The 20,619-nt window shown below is 46.4% G+C and overlaps 1 protein-coding gene across 5 annotated transcripts in view; it reads left to right on the forward strand.

Moving 5' to 3' along the window:
* BMP2K (BMP2 inducible kinase) overlaps positions 1-20,619 on the forward strand; it is a 284,761-nt gene that overhangs the window by 55,306 nt on the left and 208,836 nt on the right. For all 5 annotated transcript variants that reach the window (XM_033963569.1, XM_033963540.1, XM_033963550.1 and 2 more), the window contains exons 3-4: positions 6,082-6,187; positions 19,912-20,054. In XM_033963569.1, the coding sequence (XP_033819460.1) occupies positions 6,082-6,187; positions 19,912-20,054 (249 nt within the window). The remainder of the gene's footprint in view (positions 1-6,081; positions 6,188-19,911; positions 20,055-20,619) is intronic.

Below are 20,619 nucleotides of genomic sequence, written 5' to 3' on the forward strand. Positions count from 1 at the left end.
GCCTTTAAGCCCTTTACATTAACAGGTGCTAGAATAGATGTGTGTGTGTGTGTCTCTCTCTCTCTCTTTCTCTCGCCGCTGTCTTTCTTTCTGTCTCTCTTTGGCCACTTTCTGTCTCTCTCTCTCCTTGGCTGCTGTCTGTGTGTGTCTCTCTCTCTCTTTGGCCGCTGTGTCTGTCTTTCTTTCTCTCTCTCTTATTTGTCTCTCTCTCTCTCTCTGTCTCTGTGTCTCTCTCTCTTTGGCCGCTGTGTCTGTCTTTCTTTCTCTCTCTCTTATTTGTCTCTCTGTCTCTGTCTCTTTCTCTCTCTGTCTCTCTGTCTCTCTCTCTGTCTCTCTCTCTCTCTGTCTCTCTCTCTCTGTGTCTCTCTCTCTGTCTCTGTCTCTCTCTCTGTCTCTCTCTTTGGCTGCTGTCTGTGTGTCTTTCTGTCTCTCTCCTTGGCTGCTGTCTGTGTCTTTCTTTCTGTCTCTCTCCTTGGCTGCTGTCTGTGTGTCTTTCTTTCTGCCTCTTTCTCTTGTTTCCCTCTGTCTGTCTTTCTTTCTGTCTCTTTCTCTTGTTTCCCTCTGTCTGTCTTTCTTTCTGTCTCTTTCTCTTGTTTCTCTCTGTCTGTCTTTCTTTCTGTCTCTCGCCTTGGCTGCTGTCTTTCTGTCCTTGGCTGCTGTCTGTGTCTCTCTCTCTCTCTCCCTCCCTCTCCCCTTCCATTTATTCCAGTCTTGTCTGCAGAACTTAACAGATAAATCCATCTCCCTCTGCTAGGTCATCTGTCAGGACAGTCCCCTCCAAGGGGGGGGCGGTCCGCCCCGGGTGCCAGCCCTGAGGGGGTGCTTCCCGGCCTTGCCGTTCAGTCCCCCCCCCACCCCCGAAGGACCGCTCGCCCCACTGACCTTCCTGCACCACCTATGAAGCAGCCCGCAGCAGGATCGCGACGTCAACTATCCCTGAGCTGCTTGGGCGCTGCTTCCTGTGCCGCGGTCCCGCTCCTCCTCTGATGTCAGAGGAGGGGCGGGACCGCGGCGCAGAAAGCAGCGCCTAAGCAGCGCAGGGATCGCTGACGTCGCGATCCTGCTGCGGCTGCTTCATAGGTGGTGCGGGGAGGCCAGGGGGGCGTGCGGTCCTTCGGGGTGGGTCGGGGCATCAGGCCTTCAGGGTGGGGGGGGGGGGCGGGCAGGCAGGCTTTAAAGGGGGAGGGGGGTGACGGGCAGGCAGGCAGGCCTTCAAGGGGGGACAGGCCTTCAAGGGGGGACAGGCCTTCAAGGGGGGAGGCAGGCCTTCAAGGGGGGAGGCAGGCCTTCGGGGGGGTGTGCAGACCTTCAAGGGGTGCAGGCCTTCAAGGGGGAGGGTAGGCAGGCCTTCGGGGGGGGTGCAGGCCTTCGGGGGGGTGGAGACCTTCGGGGGGGGTGGAGACCTTCGTGGGGGTGGAGACCTTCGGGGGGTGGAGACCTTCGGGGGGGTGGAGACCTTCAAGGGGGTGACAGGCCTACAAGGGGGTGACAGGCCTACAAGGGGGTGGGACAGGCCTACAAGGGGGTGGGACAGGCCTACAAGGGGGTGGGACAGGCCTTCAAGGGGGGGGACAGGCCTTCGGGGGGGTGCAGACCTTCAAGGGGGTGCAGGCCTTCAAAGGGGAGGATAGGCCTTCAAGGGGGGGGGACAGGCAGGCAGGCCTTCAAGGGGGGGGACAGGCAGGCAGGCCTTCAAGGGGGGGGGACAGGCCTACAAGGGGGTGGGACAGGCCTTCAAGGGGGGTGCAGGCCTTCAAGGGGGGACAGACAGACCTTTAAGGGGGGACTCTGGTTTAGAAGTACACGGAGGGAAGGGGGTGTTCAAAGAGACGTGCATATGCCAAACTTTGGGGGGGGGGAAGAAATAATGGGTCTGAAAATAGAGAAGAGGGAGAGAGATGATGGACCATGTGATTTACGGAGGGAAGGAACGGAAAGGGAGAGAAATTGGACACAAGGGATGGTGTGGATAGAGGAGGGTTAGAGATACTGGATAGGAGGGTAATTGGGAAAAGAAAGGGAGAGATGGTGGACTCTGGGGTGGTGGGGAAGGAGGGAGAGATGCCGGATGAAAGGGTAGTTAAGAAAAGGTGGATCTGTGGAGGGAGATGAAAAAAAGGAAAGATACCAGACTTCCTGGTGAGAGAAGGGAAATGGAAAGGGAGGACAAAGTTGGCAGATGGATGGTTAGCATGCAGAAAGAAGGAGACCCTGGCAAGCAAATTATCAGAAGAAAACCAGAGCCTTGGACCAACAAGATTTGAAATATAACCAGACAACAAAAGGTAGAAAAATTAATTTTATTTTCTGTTTTGTGATTACAATATGTCAGATTTGAAATGAGTATCCTGCCAGAGCTGGTGTTGGACTGCAAACGTGAGCTAGGATTTAACAGAGAGAGGAAAAGTCCTTTTTGTTTCTTTATTTTATTTACACCACAGCGCCAGTGTGGTTAGGAGAAGCCAAAGGGGGTGAAAAAGCTATAAAACCCACCAGGAGTTTTGAAAAAAATCACCCAACTGGGCAGGAAAATCGAATTGAAAAACCAATTCAATAGGCTGAATCGAATCGAAATTTTTTTTTCCTGAATCTGGCAGCATTAGTTTGCGCTACTGTCTTAGACTTTAGGACCTGGAATTGGGGAGAGATGGCATCCTCAGTACTTTATAATGCAAGTGAAACGAGGATTTGGTCAGACTTTTGAAGGGTCTGCAGAAAAAAAATATTGTATAGGCCGGGGACATGAGACAGCAGGAAATGGGAACTTTTCTTCCTTCTATTTTTGTGAATGGAAAGGCTGAGGATGTCAGAAAGTTCAGTTAAAATATGTGCTTTATAAGAAAATATAATAATGTGTTTTATAAAGTTTATAGCATAGCTGGCCTACCCAGTGAGGTGTTCCTAGTGGTGGTGGTGGTGGCAGCGTGTCAATTGAGAGGAAGAGGTGGTCTGGGAAATTCTGCTGAGCAAACTCTGGGCCCATTTCCACCCCCCAGTTAGTCCACTCCACTCAACTGGTTCACACACTGAGTGGGTCTTTGGGTGTTGTTTTGGGATCTCTTCCAGTTGTTTATCAGTCCACTTCTGGTCCAAGGAAGGAAACTTTGTTATCCTTAGCATTGACCTACAGAATATGCTTGTAACAGCGCTGCTTGTGTGGCATTAGGCTATGTAGTGATCGAAAGAAAAAAACAGACCTTTGCACATTTTTGCACTATATGGTGGGTGTATGAGGAGATTCACATTTCCTGCACAGCTAAGTCCATGTGAAGTTACCTTGTGCTGTATTTGACATCTAGCAAGGTCTCTGTTTGAAAGGAAAGATCTAAACTTAAAAATGAAGTGGCCAGAAGTTATGATAAAAGCAAATAGTGTAGCTGGTTTTAAGAAAGATTTGGACAAATTCCTGGAGGAAAAGTCCATAATCTGTTATTAAGACATGGGGGAAGTATCTGCTTGCACTGGATCGGTAGCATGGAATGTTGCTACTCTTTGGGTTTTGACCAGGTATTAGTGTCCTGGATTGGCTACCATGAGAATGGGCTACTGGGCATGATGGACCATTGGTCTGACCCAGTTAGGCTATTCTTATGTTATGTTCTCATCTGTAGGGGCCTTTGTTTTCACTTCTTATTTTAATGTATTTTTTTTCTGGGAACTTATCAGTGTTTTTTATAATGGGAACAAAAATGGAAGAGAATTAATGTGTGTGGGATGAGGGGGGTAACTAATTTCTTCAGCTAAATAATTCAATCCACCTCAAACAGACATAGGAGAACTCACGCACCCTTCACACACCCTCCAACCAAAAACGTCAAAAGAAAAACACTGTTCGACAACCTCCTAGCCATTCGAGCTGCAACACTCGACCCCCAACTCTATAACCAATTGACATTGACCACAGACTGCAAAACCTTCAAAAAGAAATAAAAACCCTTCTATTCAAAAAACACATAAAACCGAACTAACATAATCAGAACTGTCCCAAGCATCACCTGCAACTACTCCATATGTACTTCTGATGTCATGACAATTCAGACATAATTTATGTTATGTTATGTTATGTTTGGAATATAAGAAAATTTTCACTGCCTGTTTCTATTCTGACCATTTATTCCGTTTCATGGTCATTACAAAAAATATTTTTTTACAAGGGGGGGGGGGGCATGTCAAAAAATGATGGGCCCCGGGTGCCACATACCCTAGGTACGCCACTGCTCCCCTCTAAGTTCAGTTTGTTTCTGCAGCCTTGCTGTGAACTTTTAGTTATTCTGCTCATGATTTTATTTCTCAATTCCTAGTCTTTTATTTTGTTTGGTGCTGTGGGTATTGCCCAAGTGCTGCGGATTCATTCTGAAGGAGTGATCCTTCGGCGGGAGATCACAGACTTTTCCTTAAAGATTGTCTGCTTCTGGGGATGCACTGTTAGCAGAACCTGCAGTAAGTCCTCCAGACTGCTTGCAGATCAGATCAGGTTTGCAGATCAGGAGCCATGTCTCCCCAGGTTCATCCACTAAGGGGTAGAGCACAGGCTGCTATGGTTCTGTGGAGGTTTGCCGGGATCAAAACCGGACCGCGTATCTTCCCTAAATCCCTTGAGGGGTCCTTGTGGTTGTGATCTGAGGTGGCAGGGAAGGTAAGGTAGTCAGAAGACCTGAAAAATCCAGTTTTATCAGCTCCTGAGGTACTGATCTCCCTTTGCTTTCACTGTGTATGTTGGCTTTCATTGAAATGCATTGCAACACATGTCTCTGAGGTATCTAGGTGCCTCTGAGTCTGGCGATTTTGGGGTTGCTGAAATTGGGGTTTTGGGTGGTTTCCCTGCATGCCATGGTCTCCCCCCCCTGTAAAATCATAAGGCACCCGCGGTGGCCATCTTGGATTTTCTTTAAAGTTTTTAAAAGTTTATTTTTTGGACTTAGAAGCTTTGTTTTTGCTCCAAACTTCACATATGGCCTCCTCAGGACAGGATGGTATGGATTCATGCCGTAAATGCAACGGGTGGCTGACGGATTCACAGCCCTTTATAACGTGCGCCGCAGTCAGCGAGGGGTTTGAACAGTGCGTGGATTCCACACTACCCCCTCTGGAGCAGCCCTACCATCCTCCGATTCCACCGAAGATGCGATTGCAGCATCCGAGACGCCTAATTAGGGTGGGGAGGACGTTTCCACGAAATGCAAGCACAGTTCTGGGGAAAAGTCTCTCATAAATCTTCTAAGCATTCCAAGTACGAGTCCCACAGAGCGGCTCTTGCCGCCGGTGATTTTTTTTCCCTCCCCCCTCCCCCACCGGAATTCATGGATCTGATTTATCAGGCTTTTATGAGAAAAAGGGCTATGCCTGTATCTCCCCCTTAGACTTTTGTGCAGCAGTCTGCTTCGCCTTTGGAGTTCAGCATATCTATTTGTTCCTTTGTTGGGACACCAGAAAGCTGGCCGCCGGTGCCCGCTATTGCTTCTGTTTCTGTGCCTTTGTTGTAATAGGTTTCCTTGGCAGCCTCCACAGATGTGGTGAACTTAGCGGAGCTTGGGGATACCCAGAACAGTGGATTCCGAGACCTGGGAGATGACCAGGCAGTGTGCAGGCTTTTCAAGTCTAGCCGCCTACCCTACCTTATTTCAGAGTCACTGCGGACACTGAAACTGGATTCAGACCAAGATGTTCAGGCAGAATGTTCGGTCATGAGCAGGCAGATATTCTCACAACCCACCCACCTTCTCTGCTAGCTATCTGAACTGAAGAGAGACGTACCCTGTGCTGGGCGGGAAGGCACTCGCGCATGTGCGGTGCAGCAGTCGCAAACTTTCTGAAGTTCTGCAAGCAAGTATGCTTGCGAAGCTGTCTGCATCCAGGCTCCGTGGATGAAGTCACTCATATGTGAGAATAACTGCCTGCTGTCCCTGGATAACACCTGTTTTAGTAAGTAACTGTGCTTTACGGTAAGTAACTGTGCTTTTTCTATGGTCTTTACATTCTGAGGTGTTTATTCTTGGCTTCTCTTTCTTTTACTCTGCTTTATGCTAAATGATAAAAATGAGCAAGAACATGACTGAGGGATTTTTTTTTTTTCTTTTTCAGAAAGAATTGTCTGGGCACAAGAATATTGTAGACTATTTGGATTGTGCTATTAATTCTGTTAGTGACAATGTTTGGGAGGTACTCATCCTGATGGAGTATTGTAGAGGTAAGGAAACTACTTGAATACAGCTATGGTAAAAATAATCTAATTTTTCAGCTTGACAACATTGTATCATTAATTATAGCCAATCTTCTTATTATACAATCTAATTATGATATTGTTTATTAGGGAGGAAACTATTTGTAATCAAGATTTAAACTTTCTGTTAACCCTTTCAGGACCATAAGGATCGTAGGCCACTTTTTGTGGTTTTGACGACATTTTTATGGTAAAAAGGGCTTGCAGATGACAAAAAATTGATTTTTTTTGTGAAATATCATTATTTTTTTTTTAAAAAAATCACACTTCTGGCTTATGGACAGTGTGGCAAGTGAATCTTCTCGTCAATCTGGCAACGACGCTAATGAATGAATGTCGGAACCAGTTTGTTTACATAAAGGCAGTATCCTATGGAATCCGTACATATCAAATTTAGAACTGTAGACTATCCCAATCAAAATTTATAGGATTTTAAAGTTATGGGACAAATATGTCCCTTGGTCCTGAAAGGGTTAAGCTCTTATCTCATCAGTCAGAAACCTCCACCTATTTTTCTATTTCTTTTGCTCAAACCTTTGCTATCACTCAAAAATATAAAATGAAACTTCTCACAATACCCAATGGAGGCCTGCCATTTTACCATCCACTTCTTCAATACTGCAACATTAGAAATACATTAGTATCCATTCTCAATAATTCATTGTGCATTAATTAGCTGTTTTGTTTTCCTCTTACTTCCGTTCTCAGTTGCTTCTGGCATATAGTTCCTTGAGTTTATTGGGATGCTAATATTCAAAGCCAACCAATCATATCACTTCTGTATCATCACATGTAATTCTAGTGCAAAAGGCTTATGAGTCTTGGTGGATTGTGGTATGGAAATAGGTTCATGTTTGGCTTGGAGCTGGTTGTTTTGGTTGTTGCTAGGTTTCAGTATAAGGTTTGGATTTTGGCATGCCATGTTGTAGCTGCTTTTTCTAGGTTTTTGACTGGGTTGAGTGTTTTTTGTGATTTCTGCAATCCCATTGGAGAAAGCTTCAAGGTTGACTGATTTGGGGTTTAGGACTTCTTTTGTCAGGAATGGATTTGTGATAGTGTTTTGCTTGGTAGTAGTAGTAAGGCTTCTGAAAGTTATTAGATGGTGGTCAGTCCAGGATATCAGTGATTTAGAAGGGTGTCAAGGGGGTATGCAGATGGCCAGAGTCTTGTTTCAGGGACTGCGGGTCCAGCTCCTCAATTGATTTAAAGAGAGGAGTAGAGGTTTTAAAACTGGAAGCTTGCAGGGGAGACAGGCAATGAAAACATGGCTTTACTCTCTTTAACAGAGATTAGTGCAGTTTCTGGAATCCAGTGGATTACAGGACCCTAGGCAACATGGATTCAGTAGAGGCAGGTCTTGTCAGACAAATCTTATTAATTTCTTTGACTGGGTGACCAGAGAATTGGATAGAGGGAGAGTGCTAGATGTGGTGTATTTAGATTTTAGCAAAGCCTTTAACAGTGTTGTACACAGGCTTCTAATAAATAATCTGAGTATCCTTGGTTTGGGCAGCAGTGATAGACTGGGTCAGGAACTGGTTGAGTGGAAGGCAACAGAGGGCAGTGGTCAATGGAGATTGTTTTGAGGAAAGGGTATTACCAGTGGTATGCCTAAAGGTTCAGTACTTGGGCCTATTCTTTTTTAGTTCGAATATTTTATTGATTTTAATATACAATAAGTACAGAAAGAGAAATATTAACAAGGCAAGATACAGACATGTTGAACATATAAATGAAATTCATACAATCAGTTATTGAGATAAGAACTGTGCTCCACAACAGAAACTCTCTCACGTTATGGCTCATGTTTTGATCTGGTTTTGGTCTATAGTCACGTTGTCTCTCTGGGCCTTTTCTTTTTAACATTTTTGTAAACAATATTATCCCAGGACAAGCAGGCAGGTATTCTCACTAGTGGGTGACGTCATCCGACAGAGCCCCGACACGGACATCTTGAAAGCATGTCTTGCTTGAAGAAACTTAGAAGTTTCGAGATGCCCGCACCGCGCATGCGCCAGTGCCTTCCCGCCCGATGTACCGGGCGTGTCTCCTCAGTTCTTTTCTTTCCGCGGAGCTGAGAAGTTTGTACTTCATTCTGCGCTGACTGAATTTCAGTTTTTTGCCTTCTTTAACCCGCGTTTCTGTTTATTTCTTTGACTTTATTTCAATTTTACTTTATTTTTCTAAAAAAAAAAAACAAAAAACTTAAAATTATTTCTTCCGGCGGTTCGGCCGGGCCGGCCTCGTGGCTGCGGCCTAGCGGCTTCGACCTTGCAGCGTCGATTTTCCGGCCTATGTCCCGACCAATCACCGGTTTTAAAAAGTGCAGCAAGTGCCAGCGTGCGATTTCGCTGACGGACCCACACCGACGCTGCCTTCAGTGTCTTGGTCCGGAACGCGTTCCGAAATCGTGCCGGCCTTGTTCCACGCTCACTGCGCGCTCGTTTAAGCGGCGCTGCTTGCTCTGGGAGTCGATGTTCAAGATGGAGACTGCCAAGGACATCTCTGCTACTGCGGCTGTTGAGGTTTCGCCGGTCCATTCGAAACCTGCGTCTGCGACTCCTGCATCGAGCATCGTGAAGCCCGCATCGTTTGTCCCGGCTTCTGCTTCGAGTTCAGCATCGGCACCTGCCTCCGTCTCCTCGGTTCAGGTACCGCCTTCCACTGTCCCTTCCGTGGTCATCAAAGTGCCTAAAGCTAGCAAGCAGAAGCACTTGGCCACGAAGGAACGCGAAGACCGTGCAGGAGGACCCCCTTTCGGTGCGGATCCCTCCATATCGGCTTCGCTTCGATCCCTGCTAGAAGCTCAGTTTGTCGAGCTTATGCGCACTATGGGACCCCGGCTTATCGCCAACATTCAAGGTGAGATTCCGACCTCGGTTTCAGAGGGCGGTCCGCCCCCTCCCCCTCCTCCTCGTCGTTCGATATCTCTGCTCGATGAGGGGGATCGGCGGAGGGCGGCGGAATCCTCCAGGAGGGCTTCCCTTCCTGAGATGCCACCTTTGGAGCCCATCACACCTCCACGCCAACAGGGTGCTAGGGCGGCTCCTGATAATCGTAGTCCTGGGCATACTGCATCGCAGGAGGAGTTCTTCCGCACTCCATACCAGACATGGGTGGCGCTGCGTGAATCCGCATCTCTGCCACCTCTGCGATCCACTGCATCGAGCCCTATCCATTCCTTTGAGGCTTCGAAGGATCAATCGATGCATAGAAGATCTCGTTCTCCGTCCCGTCACCGGGAGGGGCATCGATCTCGGCACTCTTCTCGGCACTCCTCACGTCATTCGGAGGTGTCTCCGCAGAAGAAGATGCAGCGTTTGGGATACTCCTCGTCGGATGTGTCCCAGCCGGAGGGGCCGGAGTATGAGGAACCATCTGCCTCCTATTCTCCATGCCGATCTCAGCTCTCCCTGGACCCGGAAGCTTCCACGTCTTCTAGTCCGTCCCGTCGGCCGGCCTTGGCAGACCAACTGTCTTTCTCATCCTTTCTCCGACAGATGGCGGATGACTTGGATGTGACTTTGGACACTGGGTCCAAATATTCTAAGGAGTATTTGGACACCATGCATTTACCTCACCCTCCGGCGGAGACACTTCGGCTTCCTCTACACAAGCTGCTGGACCAGACTTTCATGCGCTGTTTTGAGACACCGTATTCCTTGCCTGCAGTTCCCAGTAAACTGGATGCTCGATACCGCATCGTTCACCACAAGGGATTTGAGGGAGCTCAGCTTTCTCATCAGTCCCTTCTAGTTGAGTCCTCTCTCAAACGTTCTCATCCCTCCCAAGTCTATGCTTCTGTGCCTCCGGGCAGAGAGGGGAGAACGATGGATAAGTTTGGTAGACGTATCTATCAAAACTCGATGATGGCGACTCGAGTGCTCAACTACAACTTTTTCTTCTCTTCATACTTGGATTTTTTCTTGCCGGTGCTCCGCAAGTTCACTCCTTTCATCGATGCTCAGGCTCGTTTCCAGTTTGAAGAGGTGGTGGCGACCCTGTCCCAATTACGCCTTCAACTGATGCAATCCTCCTACGATGCCTTTGAGCTCTCGGCTCGAGCTGCGGCATGTTCGGTTGCCATGCGTCGCCTGGCGTGGCTTCGAACCATCGATATGGATCCGAACCTCCAAGACAGACTTGCAAATGTACCTTGTGCAGGAGCTGATCTATTTGATGAGTCTATAGAAACTGTTACTAAAAAGCTGTCGGACCATGAAAAGTCTTTTCAGTCTATTCTGCGTCCTAAACCGAAGCCTCAGCAGTCTCGTCCCTCTAGACCGCCTCAAATTTACCAACGGCGTTATCAACCGAGACAGACTCCTCCTGCGAGACAGCCTGCGAAGAGACAGCCTCCGCAAAAGACTCAGCAGAAGCCTCAGATGCCGGCCGCACCCAAGGCTACTCAGCCTTTTTGACTCTCTTCCAGGGAGCATAACCAACGTTCTGTCTTCCCCTGTTTTTCCCATAGGGGGTCGTCTCCATCATTTTTGTCATCGATGGGAGTCAATCACCACAGACCTTTGGGTCCTTACCATCGTAAGAGAGGGATACTCTCTTCATTTCCAACGGGTCCCCCCGGACCACCCTCCAAGAGAGTATCCTTCCAACTTAACGCAGACCGCCCTTCTTCTCCAGGAGGCTCAGGCCTTGCTTCGGCTTCGGGCCGTCGAGCCAGTCCCGTTAGATCAGCAGAACCAAGGGTTTTACTCCCGATATTTCCTGGTTCCGAAGAAGACGGGCGATCTGCGGCCCATTTTGGACCTTCGAGTCCTCAACAAGTTTTTGGTCAAGGAGCGGTTCCGTATGCTGACCCTTGCCTCTCTCTATCCCCTCCTCGAGCAGAACGATTGGTTATGCTCTCTGGACCTCAAGGAGGCCTACACTCACATCCCGATTCATCTGGCCTCCCGCAAGTTCCTCAGATTTCGGGTGGGACATCTACATCTGCAGTATCGAGTGCTTCCATTCGGCCTTTCCTCTTCGCCCAGAGTCTTCACGAAGTGTCTGGTGGTGGTGGCCGCTGCACTCCGGAACATGGGTCTCCAGGTGTTTCCATACCTCGACGACTGGCTCATCAAGGCCCCGTCGGCTCCAGAGGTCATTTCGGCGACCTTGACGACAATTTATTTTCTGCAGAACTTGGGCTTCGAGATCAACTTTCCCAAGTCACATCTTCAGCCCACCCAGACTCTCCCCTTTATCGGGGCGGTCCTGGATACCATCCAACTTCGAGCGTTCCTTCCTCCTCAGCGCATGGATGCTCTTCTTCTGCTCTGCCAGTCGGTGTCTTCTCACCCGTCCATCTCAGCGAGACACATGATGGTCCTCTTGGGTCACATGGCATCCACAGTTCATGTGACGCCTTTTGCCAGACTACATCTCAGAATTCCTCAATGGACCTTGGCATCTCAGTGGACTCAGGTGTCCGACCCGTTGTCCCGCCACATTGTAGTCACTCCTGCTCTACGGCAGTCTCTTCTCTGGTGGATGACCTCTTCGAATCTATCCAGAGGTTTACTGTTTCACTCTCCTCCCCACCAGAAAGTTCTCACCACCGATTCATCGAACTATGCATGGGGAGCTCATCTGGATGGTCTTCGCACTCAGGGGTTCTGGACCAGTGCGGAACGACTCCATCAAATCAATCTTCTGGAGCTCAGAGCCATCTTCAATGCTCTTCAAGCTTTTCAACATCTGCTTCACGACATGGTGGTCCTAATTCGCACCGACAATCAGGTCGCCATGTATTATGTCAACAAACAAGGGGGCACGGGCTCGGCCCCTCTTTGCCAGGAAGCTCTTCGAGTCTGGGATTGGGCGGTCCGCCACAACACCTTCCTCAGGGCTGTCTACATTCAGGGGAAAGACAATGTCCTGGCAGACAAATTGAGTCGTCTTCTCCAGCCTCACGAATGGACTCTCCATTCCAAGCCTCTTCATCAGATATTTGCACAGTGGGGGACGCCTCAGATAGACCTCTTTGCAGCCCCCCACAACTTCAAACTGCCTCAGTTTTGCTCCAGGACATACACTCCCCATCGCCTCGAGGCAGACGCTTTTCTACTGGATTGGGGGAATCGCTTCCTATATGCGTTTCCTCCTTTCCCTCTCATTCAAAAGACTCTAGTCAAGTTGAGATCAGACCATGCCACCATGATTCTGATTGCTCCTCGGTGGCCCAGACAACCTTGGTTCTCCCTTCTACTTCAACTCAGCAGCAGGGAGCCAGTGCTTCTTCCAGTGTTTCCTTCACTACTCACTCAACATCAAGGTTCATTACTTCATCCCAATCTGCAGTCTCTCCACCTGACAGCTTGGTTCCTTTCAACATAACTCCTCACCAGTTTTCTCAAGCAGTGAGGGAGGTCTTGGAGGCTTCCAGGAAGCCTGCTACCCGACAATGCTACTCCCAAAAATGGACTAGATTCTCCTCCTGGTGTGTTTCCAATGCCACGGAACCTCAGCGAGCTTCCCTTTCTTCTATATTGGACTATCTTCTACACCTATCTCAGTCTGGTCTCAAGTCTACCTCTATACGAGTCCACCTGAGTGCTATTGCGGCTTTCCATCAGCCTCTACAGGGGAAACCTTTGTCTGCTCATCCTGTGGTTTCCAGATTTATGAAAGGACTTTTCCATGTCAACCCTCCTATCAAACCTCCTCCTGTGGTTTGGGATCTCAATGTTGTCCTGTCTCATCTTATGAAGCCTCCGTTTGAACCTCTCAACAAGGCTCCACTTAAGTATCTCACCTGGAAGGTGGTTTTCCTAGTGGCCCTCATGTCAGCTCGCCGGGTCAGCGAGCTTCAGGCCCTAGTGGCGGATCCACCATTCACTGTATTCCATCATGACAAGGTGGTCCTTCGTACTCATCCCAAATTCTTGCCTAAAGTGGTATCCGAATTTCACATCAACCAATCCATCGTGCTTCCAGTGTTCTTTCCAAAGCCTCATTCTCATCCTGGGGAATCTGCTTTGCACACTCTAGACTGTAAACGTGCTTTAGCTTTCTACTTGGATCGCACAAAGCCTCGCAGAACTGCTCCTCAACTTTTCGTCTCCTTTGATCCAAACAAGTTGGGACGACCTGTATCGAAGCGCACCATCTCTAACTGGATGGCGGCTTGTATCTCTTCCTGCTATGCCCAGGCTGGATTATCCCTTCCCTGTAAGGTCACAGCCCATAAGGTCAGAGCAATGGCAGCCTCTGTAGCCTTCCTCAGATCGACACCGATTGAGGAGATTTGTAAGGCTGCCACTTGGTCCTCGGTTCATACATTCACCTCTCATTATTGTCTGGACACTTTTTCCAGACGGGATGGACAGTTTGGCCAAACAGTGTTACAAAATTTGTTCTCTTGAAATTGCCAACTCTCCCACCATCCCATTGGGGTTAGCTTGGAGGTCACCCACTAGTGAGAATACCTGCCTGCTTGTCCTGGGATAAAGCAATGTTACTTACCGTAACAGTTGTTATCCAGGGACAGCAGGCAGCTATTCTCACGTCCCACCACCTCCCCTGGGTTGGCTTCTCAGGCTAGCTACCTGAACTGAGGAGACACGCCCGGTACATCGGGCGGGAAGGCACTGGCGCATGCGCGGTGCGGGCATCTCGAAACTTCTAAGTTTCTTCAAGCAAGACATGCTTTCAAGATGTCCGTGTCGGGGCTCTGTCGGATGACGTCACCCACTAGTGAGAATAGCTGCCTGCTGTCCCTGGATAACAACTGTTACGGTAAGTAACATTGCTTTACTGAAGGGCTGACTGACAGCATGGGTACAGGACTGACTCAGCAGCGGACTTCAAAGAGTAATGGTGAACGGTATTCCCTCAAAAATGTCAAAAATGACCAGCGGTGTGCCACAGGGTTCGGTCTTGGGCCCGATGCTAATCAATATCTGTTAGGGATCTAACTCAGGGACTTCGAGGCAAAATTACATTATTTGCTGATGATGCTAAATTATGCAACATTGTGGGCAGAACAACAGAACCTGATAACGCGATTGGGCCCAGCACTATGGAACAGGACCTGCTTTTGTTGGAACAATGGTCAAGTACAGTGGTACCTCGGTTTACGAGTGCACCGGTTTGCGAGTGTTTTGCAAGACGAGCAAAACATTTGCAAAATCGGTGCCTCGGAAACCGAGCATGACTCGATTTACGAGCACCCCCCCGCAATCCGGCACCCCTCCCTGCGATCCGGCACCCCCCCTGCCTCGAACCGGCACCCCACCTGCCACGATCCGACCCCCCGCCACGATTGGGCACCCCCCGCCACGATCCGACCCCCCCCGCCACGATTGGGCACCCTCCGCCACGATCCGACCCCCCCCCCCCGACAATTGGGCACCCCCCGCCGCTTCTTACCCTCATCTGGGCACTCTTGAAAATCGGCCTTCTCCTCTGCTGGGCCTTGAGCATCTGAGCATGCTCAAGGCCTGCGAGTTCATCTGAGATGCTCAAGGCCCAGCAGAGGAGGAAGCCGATTTTCAAGAGTGCCCAGATGAGGGTAAGAAGCAGCGGGGGGGTGCCCAATTGTGTCGGGGGGGATGTCGGATCGTGGCGGGGAGGGGGTGCCCAATCGTGTCGGGGGGGGGTCGGATCGTGTCGGGGGGGGGGTGCCGGTTCGAGGCAGGGGGGGTGCCGGATCGCAGGGGGGGGTGCCTTATCGCGGGGGGGGGCCTTCGAGGGGAGCAATGCCGGTTCTCGGGGGGGGGGGGACACATCAAAGCGAGTTTCCATTATTTCCTATGGGGAACCTCGCTTTGATAAACGAACATTTTGGATTACGAGCATGTTCCTGGAATGGATTATGCTCGTAATCCAAGGTACCACTGTACTTGGCAGCTAAACTTTAATGCCAAAAAATGTAAAGTAATGCACCTTGGGAGCAGAAACCCATGCAGAACATACACCTTGAACGGTGAAATCTTAGCAAGAACCACTGCAGAAAGGGACTTGGGAGTTCTCATCCGGGAAGATATGAAAGCTGCCAACCAGGTGGAGAAAGCTTCAGTAAAGGCAAGACAAATGCAGGGTTGCATCAGAAGGAGCTTTATCAGCCGAAAGCCTGTAGTCATACTACCATTGTACAGATCCATGGTGAGACTTCACCTGGAGTACTGTGTCCAGTTTTGGAGGCCACATTATCAAAAGGATGTGAAGAGAATAAAGTCGATCCAAAGAATGGCCACTAGGATGGTTCAGGACTTAAAGACATCCCATATGAAGAACGTCTGACCAGATTGCGCTTATATTCTCTCGAGGAGCGCAGAGAAAGGGGGGACATGATAGAAACATTCAAATACATCACGGGTCACATTGAAGTGGAGGAAGAAATATTTTTTCTTACGGATCCCACGGCAACAAGAGGGCATCCGCTAAAACTTAAGGGGGGAAGATTTCATGGTGACACCAGGAAGTACTTCTTCACCGAGCAGGTGATCGATGGAATAAACTTCCACGCCAGGTGGTCAAGGCTAGTAGTGTGCTCGACTTCAAAAATCGATGGGACAAACAGGTTGGGGTGCTACAGGGTTATGCATAAAAGATGGGTACTCCAGGGAGGGAGGGGTCTTGAGTGGGCAGACTTGTTGGGCCGCCGGCCCTCTTCTGCCATCATACTCTGTTTCTATGGTAACATTTGTCTCTTTGCGGATGATACCAACATTTGCAATAGAGTAGACAACTCTGATTGTGTGGAAAACATGAAGAAAGACCTAGTGAAGCATGAGGAATGGTCTGAAATTTAGCAGCTAAAATTTAATGCTAAGAAATGGAAGGTCATGCATTTGGGCTGCAAAAACCCAAGGGAATAATACAGTTTAGAGGGTGAAGAACTTTTGTGCATGAAAAAGGAACTGGACTTGGATGTGATAGTATGTGATGATCTTAAGGTGGTCAAACATGTTGAAAAGGAGACAACGAAAGCTAGAAGGATGCTTGGATGCATAGGGAGAGAAATGGCCAGGAAGAAAAGAGGTATTGATGCCCCTGTATAAGAGACTGGGGAAACCTCATTTAGAATATTGTATATTTTTCATTTAGATTGTGTACTTCTGGAGACTGTGTTTTTAAAAAGATATAAACAGGATGGAGTCGGTCTAGAGGAAGGCAACTAAAATGGTTGGTAGTCTATCATAAGAAGTATGGGGACAGACTTAAAGATCTCAATATGTATGCTTTGGAGGAAAGGCAGAAGAGGGGAGATATTATCTTCTCTATTGGAATTAATTAATATGTTTGGCAAATTTTCAGGTTATAAAATTAATTGGAATAAATCTGAAATTATACCTTTAAATGTTCATTGTGTAAAAGGACTATTTGACGCTTTTCCATTCATATGGAAAGAAGAAGGATTTAAATATCTTGGCTTTCAAGTTAAAAATACAATTGAAGATACCGTAAAAGAGAATGAAAAATTTGTATTAAAAAAAGTTACGGAGTTATGCGAGCAATGGAACCCATTACATATTTCTTGGTGGGGGAGAGTTCAAACTATCAAAATGATGATGTTGCCTGTAGTTTGCTACCAAATGAGTATGATACCTATTTATTTTCAGGGGTCCTTTTATAAAAAGCTTAATAGCATTTTAACAAAATTTCTTTGGCTTGGTAAAACACCTAGAATAGCTTTAGTAACTGCAAAAATCAATTAAGGAGGGAGGGGTAAATTTTCCAAATTTTTATAGGTACCATCAAGCCTATATTCTACGTCAGGGTATGTATTGGATCCTCCCAGAACTTATAGATAATGCACCAGATTGGTTGTATTTAGAATGGCGCCTTATGTTTCCCCTAAATTTAGTTCACCTTCCAAGTATTAATATACCTAGAAGATACAGAGAAAATAAAATATTAATGGATACTTGGAAAACATTGAGGTTTATTAGTAAATTAACACCTATCCCAATAAACAAATCAACTAATCAGTCTCTATGGATAAACTCCAAGATCAAAATTGGCGGAGTTCAAATCCTTTGGAAGAACTGGATTATTGCAGGCATTAGATCTCTAGATGATGTTATTTCAGAAGGTAAACTGATGGAATTTTCACAATTGCAACATAGATTTGGTCTTAGTAAAACACAAAGTTTTAAATGGTTGCAATTGAAGCAGGCCATTCAGGTTGGGTTCCCTGAATGGAAAACATTAAATAATCAATATAGTTTAAAGTTCTTATGTTTTCAAGCAGACTTCCTAGGACATCAAGCCGCATTGTGGTATAAATTAATATCTGGATATTTGAATAAAAAACCAAAAAATGGTCTAAGAGATATTTGGAGCATTGAGATTAAGCATCAAATTAATGCATCTCAATGGCCACTAATTTGGTCTTGGAGAATGAGATGTACAGTGTCAGCATCTATGAGACAAACTTGGTTCTTTTTATTACATAGAGCTTTTTGGACCCCTACACGATTACAAAAATTAGATAGTTCCAAGTCCAATAAATGCTGGCACTGTAATCTCGAACCAGGGACGTTAGATCACTTACTGTATCATTGTCCCTACATTAAAAGTTTTTGGAATGCAATTTGGCCACAAATTAATAAATTGATGGAAAATCATATAGCAATATCATATGATACAGTGTTATTTGGAATGATGATGAGAAAAAAAAGTCAAATTTCAACAGAAAATAACAAGCTTTTATTAATCATGACAGGGGTTGCCATTCAGCATATAACCAACAATTGGAAGAATTATAATAACCTAAATTATACATTTTGGTGGAATACAATATGTCATATATTCAAAATGGAAAGAGCAATAGCAATACAAAGAGGGACATATACTAAATTTATAAAAATATGGGGGCCATTGACAAAATATTGCAATGAATAAATAGTAAGATTTCTTTTCTTCTTTTCAATATCTTCTTGGTGACACACATGAAGGGGAGGGTAGTGAAAATAATTTTTATATAATATGATATAACATGATATACAGTATGTAATGTATGATTGAAAAGTACTAGAAGGGTGGGGGGAGGGAGAGGGGATAAAAATATATTTAAAATATGATGTATTAGATATAAAAGTGATATTGTGTATTCATCAATTGTATTTAAATAATTTGTACACTTTATGTAAAATTTGAAAACGAATAAAAATTATAAAAAGAAAAAAAAGAAATGTGTAAATACCATAAATATGCATGAGGTGAGTCTCTATTGAAAGGAAACTCCAGAGTGAGGGGGCATAGAATGAGGTTAAGAGGTGATAGGCTCAGGAGTAATCTAAGGAAATACTTTTTGACAGAAAACGTGGTAGACACGTGGAATAGTCTCCCAGTAGAGGTGATGGGGACAGATACTTTGAATACAAGGAAGCATGGGGTAGGCATGTGCGATCTCTTAGGGAAAGGAGGAGATAGTGGATATTTGTTTATGTTTATTAATATTTGATATCCTGCTCCAGCATATCACAGATCTAAGTTGCTACAATAAAATACAGGTACTTAAGATTTCCCTATCTGTCCCTAAGATTCACAATCTAGCTAAAGTACCTGAGTGTTGTGGATGGACAGACTAGATGGGCCTTTGTCTGCCATTGTTTCTATGTAAAAATCTGGCGTTTTCACATTTTAAATAGGTAAATTACAAATTTGAGTATCCTGGTCACAAAAGCAAAGGTGTTTTTTTTTTTTTTTTTAGATAAGACATTTTCTATACTTTTTAGACATGAATATTTAGGAAATTACACTTACTGCCAAGGAACAAAAATTGTATTACATAGTGAAATGACTGCAGCTTCCTTTGTTCTCAGTCCATTGCTGCAGAGCTGCCAAGTTTCCCAGCTGCAGGAGGGAGACTTCTTGGCCAGTTCTGTTGTTGAATTTATATCCCAGTCAGTGTTCAATTTGTAGTCTATGATGTTACCAATTAAAATCAGCACTTCAGATCCCATAATGTACCAGGATAGAGTTGCAGAAATCCAGGACTAGCTCAGAATTTCCCTCCTGGAACTGGATAACTTGGCTGCTCTCCAACTTTAACTATTAAGCCCCTCCATTCAAAGCATATGCTTTCATAGTCCCCCCTGCTAGCTCACTGTTATTGCTATCATACCCACATCAAGGTTCTGCTCTTTTCTCTGCTACTTCTGGAGAGATAAAATGATGGGGTCCCACAAATTTGGATTGACTTGATTTTATTCTTCAGTGTGCTGCAAACGTTTTGAAGCCATGGCACTCTAAACGCAGGGCCACGGCTGGAGGGCATCTGGAAGTGCACGAACATCGATGTGATGTCCACATGTGTAATGTCATCACTTTGACGTTCGCGCATGCGCAATTATTCTCCAGCCGCGGCCCTGAGCCTCCTATTACCATCGGGGGGGGGGGTGCTGGAGAGGGAGCGGCGCCGGCTGACTGCCTAAAGGGCATGCCTCTTGCTGCGAGAGGAACATCCTGTAAGCTGGTGCCAGTGTCACACCTAGAATCTGCTGCAGCACATTAGTGTGCGATACACTGTTCTACAGCTTGTCAAGTTTGTTACTTTTCTTATATGTAAATTAAGAGCAGAGCCTGATTTAGAGTCTAAACACCATAGATGCCTCGCTCGCACATTTCAAGTCTCCATTTTATGCTTATAGATTTATTATTCCACCTTAAAATGTATTCCTTAAAAATTACCTTGAAAGTGAGACCAACCTTTTTAACTACCTTCATTGTGTTGCTAGCTGGGCAAGTGGTGAATCAGATGAATCAGCGGCTACAGACTGGTTTTACTGAACAAGAAATCTTGAGGATATTCTGTGATACCTGTGAAGCAGTTGCCAGGTTGCATCAGTGCAAAACACCAATTGCTCATCGGGATCTAAAGGTAAAAATTCTCTTTCCTTGTTTGTTACTCATCTCTATTTTTCTCTATTTTTCTCCTTACATCACCAGTGCTGTCTTATGCCATCCCTTTCAACATGTCCAAGGAGGGATGGAAAGGAAAAGCAGCTCTTGGTGAAACCCTCTTTGGCTACCAAGGATGCTTTCTACCAACATGGATCCAACATGCTGGAGCTGGACCTATTCCAAAACTGCTATTTTGAGTTGTCCAAATTGTTTAATTCAAACAAGGCTGTTTCCTTTATATTTGATTAGTTGTGTAATACACAACAGCAAATAATTCTGAATTTGACACTCAGGACTATGGTTATACTTACTTAGCAGCATTGTTAGCAGCATTGTTATCAGGTGTTAAGTCCATAGCTTAAAACAGGGGTGCTCATTGCTGGTCTTTGAGGTTCACAACCCAGTTGGGTTTTCAGGATTTCCACAGTGAATATGCATCTGAGCTATTTGCATACAATGGAGGCAATGCAGTGCAAATAGATCTCATGTGTATTCATTGTAGAAATCTGAAAACTCGACTGGGTTGCAGCCCTTGAAAACCA

The sequence above is a fragment of the Geotrypetes seraphini genome, chromosome 1 (genome assembly GCF_902459505.1).
Source record: "Geotrypetes seraphini chromosome 1, aGeoSer1.1, whole genome shotgun sequence".
Taxonomy (NCBI): domain Eukaryota; kingdom Metazoa; phylum Chordata; class Amphibia; order Gymnophiona; family Dermophiidae; genus Geotrypetes; species Geotrypetes seraphini.